Raw genomic sequence first — 6000 nt, 5'->3', positions numbered from 1 at the left:
TCATAAAGAGCAACATTTAAAACTAAAGCTAGAGAAACACGAACCTCTTTAATGCCAAACTAAGGGTGATCTCATGTGCTCTTGAAGGCAAAGAAAATACTGTCACAATGCCGTTTTAGTATTCGACTGATACATGTAGCGGTATCAAACGGAAGGGTTGGTTGCTGAAAAAAACTAGCTTAACTCAGTCATACATGCATGTATATGCAATTGATGTTTCATTTTGCTTTTATTATTAAAAGCAGTTGGATTGGCGGCAAGTCTTTTGTAGTTAAAACTGGTCTAGATTCAGATCGTGTTAGGGTTTAAGGTATGCTAAAGAAAGACACTTTCCTACAGAGAAAAAGAAACCAGTTGTCTTTGTGTTGTATCGTTGCTGTTTCACTGACATATACATACCATATAGTTATAAATCACATGAAATATAGGAACCTTTACTTATAATTGCATGTTGATGAATTCAAGTTTTTATTTTAAAGAGAAGAACTATCAAAGTTTGCTGTTTTCTTTACATCCTCATGACAATGTATGTCCATAAGCGAAATACTTTTGCATTAAACTAAATTATCAGGATTATTTTGAGTATTCAGCAGAAATCTTTTAAACTCCATCTAAAGCTAGGAATCAACTGTCCAATTATGGTTGTATACGTTAGGATTAGTATGTATATTTTGCTTCAACATGAATCTGAATGATCTTTGTCATCCCACTCAGTTTCTGGAAAATGACCGATGAGGGAAGAACAATTAAAAACACTAATTACATTAATGTAATCATATTTTAGTGCTTTTGGCTATCATGACTCTCTTTCTATAAGTAATAACATTAATACGGAGAAATACCATTTGAAAAATGATGAATATATATTAGAATGTTTCCTTTGACTCAACTACTACAATCTATTATCACTAGCAGGTCTTTTGTTCGATTTTTTTCTCTCAAAAAGCTCGAGACCATCTACACGCGTTTGTCTTACGTCACAGGCCTCCTACACACTTGATTCCCAATTGTAACAAAGGGTCTTACAAATGTCGGAAATAAAAGCTTGACGGGCGGTGTATACGTTTAAAAATAAAGACATTTGAACAGCAACATAAGAATGTTGATCGGATATTTAGTCATACATGTATTTACATTACGGTTGAAGTGTCACTTGATAATAATTTAATTAAATACTACAAACTATGGAACTGACTAACAAGAAAGTATATTTATCACTGATAACATAAGTATCCAATAATACCATTAAAGTACATTCATTCATAAAGCCCATTAAATAAAGTACAAACAAAAACAAGTTTAAAACATTTATTTGATAAATAACGATAAGATTTACAATAGGGTTGCGAAGGGTGTATCCCAACACCAAACAACTCTATGCATAACTGCACTCTTGCTCGTAAAGGTATTTAAACTATAGATACCTTGATGACCCTTCGTGATAAAAATTAGATTAGTTGTAGCATTTTAGCTTACGTCTTTGGGTCATGAAGTGCATATTTGTTAAAGACAATATACCGTAACTTGAACACATATCCGTACCTCTTGGTAATGGATTTTTAATGTCTTTTTAATTGAAAAAAGCATGATTAAAAGTTTCTAATTGAGCAAATGTTCAGGTGTGGAACGACTTTCGTGTTCCTATCAATGCTGACATATATGATCACATACATAAAGAATGTTTCAGAGGAAGAAAGCACACACAAAGAGGACTAGCAGTTTTACTCAATCATTTGAAGCATCAGTATGTATAGCTGAGAGAGCCTTCGTATTCAGTAAATATAAAACGCCTCATTTTGCTTCATTGCACACTTCAACTTTCGGCCTGCCTCGCCGTAATCATTTCGAACGTTTCTTGATAATTGCTTTCGCCCGAACTTTGAAATAGTATTGCTTCAGATATTTCTGACGATTTATTCTGATCAGCTACAGAGGTTTGATTTTGACAGTTTCCAAACACGGATATTTGTTCTCAAGATATCCTCATCACAAATGTCACTATCAGAATCCCTTATGAAAGACAAAGATGGTGGTCGAGATAATTTGGGTGATCTCGTTGATAAATCCTCTTCACTTTCGGAATATTCACTCATATCTTCAGAACAAACAGATCCTGAAATAAAAATAGAATAACATGTTGAAAAATGATGAAATAATCAAAGTTTTTCACTAAATAAAAAAATGATATATGCAATCTATAAGCTACTGAATAATAAAATAAGGTTCTACAGTATGCACATGATTTTAAGTTCTGATATGTTTACAAAATTATACGAAAGTATTAGTATTGACATGAAACAAAACACACATTATATTTGCATCTAGAAAGGGGACTTTTTTGTTGGCTAATTTAATTGAAATTAACGATTACGGTAAATGTAGGTTCAACTCCCCTTAATGAGTTTTTTCTAAACTTGTTTCCGAATCCCAAATTTGAATTCAAGGTAAACCTACAATCCCTTATTTTTGTACTTTTCCATTAATAAATACTGTTTAAACTAACTCCACTGAGGTAGCAAGCAAACGAATAAATTAGCCTTAAACATCAGGAATGCAACATACGTTTTCAACATACGATGGATGTATATACAAATGTTAGGTTTATTTGAATATAAAATTACCTTCTAAACTTGATGACGAGCCCATTGTATCTTCGAATATAGGAGCACTTAGTCTTCGTGTAAATGTTTTCTGTTCTATTTGATTGGTAGAGTTTGGCAGCGTATAACTACTCATACACCTTCTTTGGTGACCAGAAATGGTTCTAGCTTGCCGCTTGTGTCCTTGCCGTTTAGATAATGTTTGTATGGTATCGTTTATATTAAGAAGTTGCTTCATCAATTTTACATCTTGGCTTCTTAGATCAAGCTGAAAAATAACGATAAAATCATTAAATTTAGATAAAAATGTATTATAAAAGAATATTTGTTTTTAAATATTAATGAAGGTTTGTTCTTAAAGTTTACGTATGAAAAAAATAGTATATAAAAAAGACTGTTTACTTTTGTACTTTCTATGGTAAACATGTAGGATAGAGAGTGGTCTAAATGGCACTCATACCAATTCTTCCCATACCTATGTTACAGTAGAAAAAGCCCCGGAATCGGAGTATTTCTCCGAGTCTAAAAAAAGATATTGAATGTCTTTTTGACAAAGGAAGGATTTTATAAACTGAAATAAAAAATTACTTTAGAAAATATTAAAGAAAATATTGAACGTATATATAATATACAATCGAAAAACACTGTCAACCATTTAAAATAGAAAAATCTACAACTTACCAGTTCATTTCTCAATGTATTTAAAGCTAACGTAATTCTATCATCCACATTATTCTGTTCCATGTTTACAATATAAAATATAAAGATGTTTACACGGTAAGTGTTCTACTATTAAATGATAATGTCAGTTCATTTCATCTCTTTTATACCTTTAACTGTTAACTATTTATCGGATCAGTAATTCCCAATTTACCACGCACCGTATAGGTTGTACGTTACCACCTCAGAGTCTTTCAAGTACGTTGCACTTGACGGTGTCAATATTTTAATACAATGTAGGATGTAATATTCGGTTATTGTAGAGATTACGGTATGTTGAGGACTTTATATCTTATTAGACGGAAATTATCATTTATACAAATAAATATTCTTTATGAAAACAACATCTAGACAGTACATGTAGATTATATTTATTATAATGTCGTTATTGGTTAAGTCGACAAAGTTAAATACGATTTTAAAAAATTATAAAACTTTTAATCCTATTACATTGACACTGCATCAGAGCATGTTAGCCTGTAAAATGACCTTAAATTTATTCACTTCATTTTCTAATACATGGTCTGTTTTGAGTAACTACAACTTTTGAACAATTATAGTTTACCCCAAAAACCGCTTCTTACTTATATATTGTAGGTGTCTTTTACTCTGTGTTGAAGGTCGTTGTGGTTTTGAGATGAAGCTTTGCTTTTTGTGTATTTTTGCTATTCATACATGTACTGATATTGTGTCATGGATTAATACCCCATATTTTTTGTTTTTTCCTCAATTACATTGGGTACTCACAAATCAATGTATGAAATAACGTATTCGGAATACACGTTAAAGTATGATTTTAGCACCGACAATTTATACAATTGTTAATTCGAAATGGACATCTTTTTGTTATTAGGTTAATAATAATTTCAGTTGAAATCAACCTTCTTCCAAAATTATTAGTTCGAAAAATTTGGACTTTTTTGTTTAGTTTTAACTTAATTTCCTTCTTTTATAAAGGGAGTTGGGGGTTTACTTTTTAAAAATATATCAATCATACTGACAGTAAATGTAGAATAGTAAACACAATAGCTTTCTTACTTAACTTTTGATATTTATTATTTTCTTTTCCATGAATATATCCAATTCTTTAACCTCTAAGGGCTAAATTTGTAATGATTTAGGTTGCAAATTGGTTGTTACTTCTTTTTCTTTTCGCGTGTGTGTTGAATTTTTTTCTATAAAACATTCACATGAAAGTTGTTTGAATAAAGATGTTATATTGTATTAATAATGCGTTTATGGGTATTCACTACTACATTTAAAATCTTATCATACTTAGTAAATAAGAGGTCATGAAGGACTAATTACTTATCTATTTTCTTTAAAAACGTATTTAATTATTTTTTAAAGACAAATTGTTTTAACGAAATCCTCGAATTACACATTTTGATAATATGTAAGGAGATATAATTATACATGTGTGCCTGAGATGTGTGCACAGTCACATGCATGCGCTTCCACCGCCTCTAGGAATTGACACTTCAATGACTTAATTAGTTTTCCCTGTAATACTTACTAGTGGTTTTTCCAGACTGGATTTTTACAAATTTACTGTGGTTTATCATCAAAAGGTCATTTGTGGTTTTAAGGTCACTCTAATACACATAAAACATTTATTTAAAAAGTTAAGGTTTTATTGCTTAATATTGTAGAGGTTGTGTCCTGTAGGGATTTCTCTCTCTCTCTCTCTCTCTCTCTCTCTCTCTCTCTCTCTCTCTCTCTCTCTCTCTCTCTCTCTCTCTCTCTCTCTCTCTCTCTCTCTCTCTCTCTCTCTCTCTCGATCGATCGATCAATCGATCTTGATCTTGGAAAATTTTTGGTGTTATGGCAGAGCTTTCTTGAAGTCTCTGTCAAATCATTGACAATATTATAGACTCGTGGAGATTAAGGGCTAACTTATTTTGTGTTTTATGTCTTTCTTTGCATATTGTATGTTGAATTTTACATGCGTTTTGATCATGTTTTTTGTGTAGGTGAGTTTGTTTTTGTTTCGCGGACTTATACACCACATTTCCTTTTATCTATACCCGTAAGTTTTAAATTTTTACTTAAAACAATTTTAGTTTTAACAATTTTTTGAATTTATAGGGAGAGACATCAGAAAGGCAGATTTTCCAAGAACGCAAGCTATATCGGCCGAAACAACTGAATCACCATATATGACGACAAATTCCACCGGAACACACGATGTATCGGCCGGTACACCTGGAACATCATCTTCAAAAATGTGCTGAATTTCTTAACAATTCGTTCTGTACACCGTGGAGCGCATGCATAAAGTAACAGTTCCATCTCATTGTAGAGTCTATGCGCATTTTCTTTGTGGTGTTGCACCGATCCGCATAGAGACGACTTTTTGACAGACTAACCGTTCAACAACGAATATTTTTAAACAGGTATAAAACATTGTTGAAACCGAGGTACTTGTATTGTTAGAATTTTGTTACAACATATACACTGTTGAAAAGTTTCTATTGTTCTAGGTACTGCAGTGACTATGATTGTATTACAATTAATTGTGCCAAAATGGGCATTTTTTAGTATAGAATATGTCTTTTTTATATCGCTCAACTTTTAGTATTCATTTTAAAAGAAGTTTGCAAATTTAAATGAATATTGATATTCATTTTTTTTTAAATTCCATTCGATCATTATTCTTTTTAGAATATCAATAATATTT

General features: G+C 31.4%; 1 protein-coding gene across 1 annotated transcript; it reads right to left on the bottom strand.

Moving 5' to 3' along the window:
• Window positions 1-1294: 1294 nt before the first annotated feature.
• On the bottom strand, window positions 1295-4806 carry LOC139490636 (uncharacterized). Its single transcript, XM_071277534.1, has 3 exons — window positions 3282-4806; window positions 2622-2868; window positions 1295-2113 (listed from the first exon to the last, which is right to left on the bottom strand). Exons 1-3 carry the CDS (start codon window positions 3342-3344, stop codon window positions 1923-1925), a joined length of 501 nt encoding a protein of 166 aa, XP_071133635.1. The 5' UTR covers window positions 3345-4806; the 3' UTR covers window positions 1295-1922.
• Window positions 4807-6000: the final 1194 nt, after the last annotated feature.

The sequence above is a fragment of the Mytilus edulis genome, chromosome 10 (assembly GCF_963676685.1).
Source record: "Mytilus edulis chromosome 10, xbMytEdul2.2, whole genome shotgun sequence".
NCBI lineage: Eukaryota > Metazoa > Mollusca > Bivalvia > Mytilida > Mytilidae > Mytilus > Mytilus edulis.
Note: the sequence above shows the minus strand (reverse complement) of the source record. Positions and strands in the feature narration are given on the sequence as shown.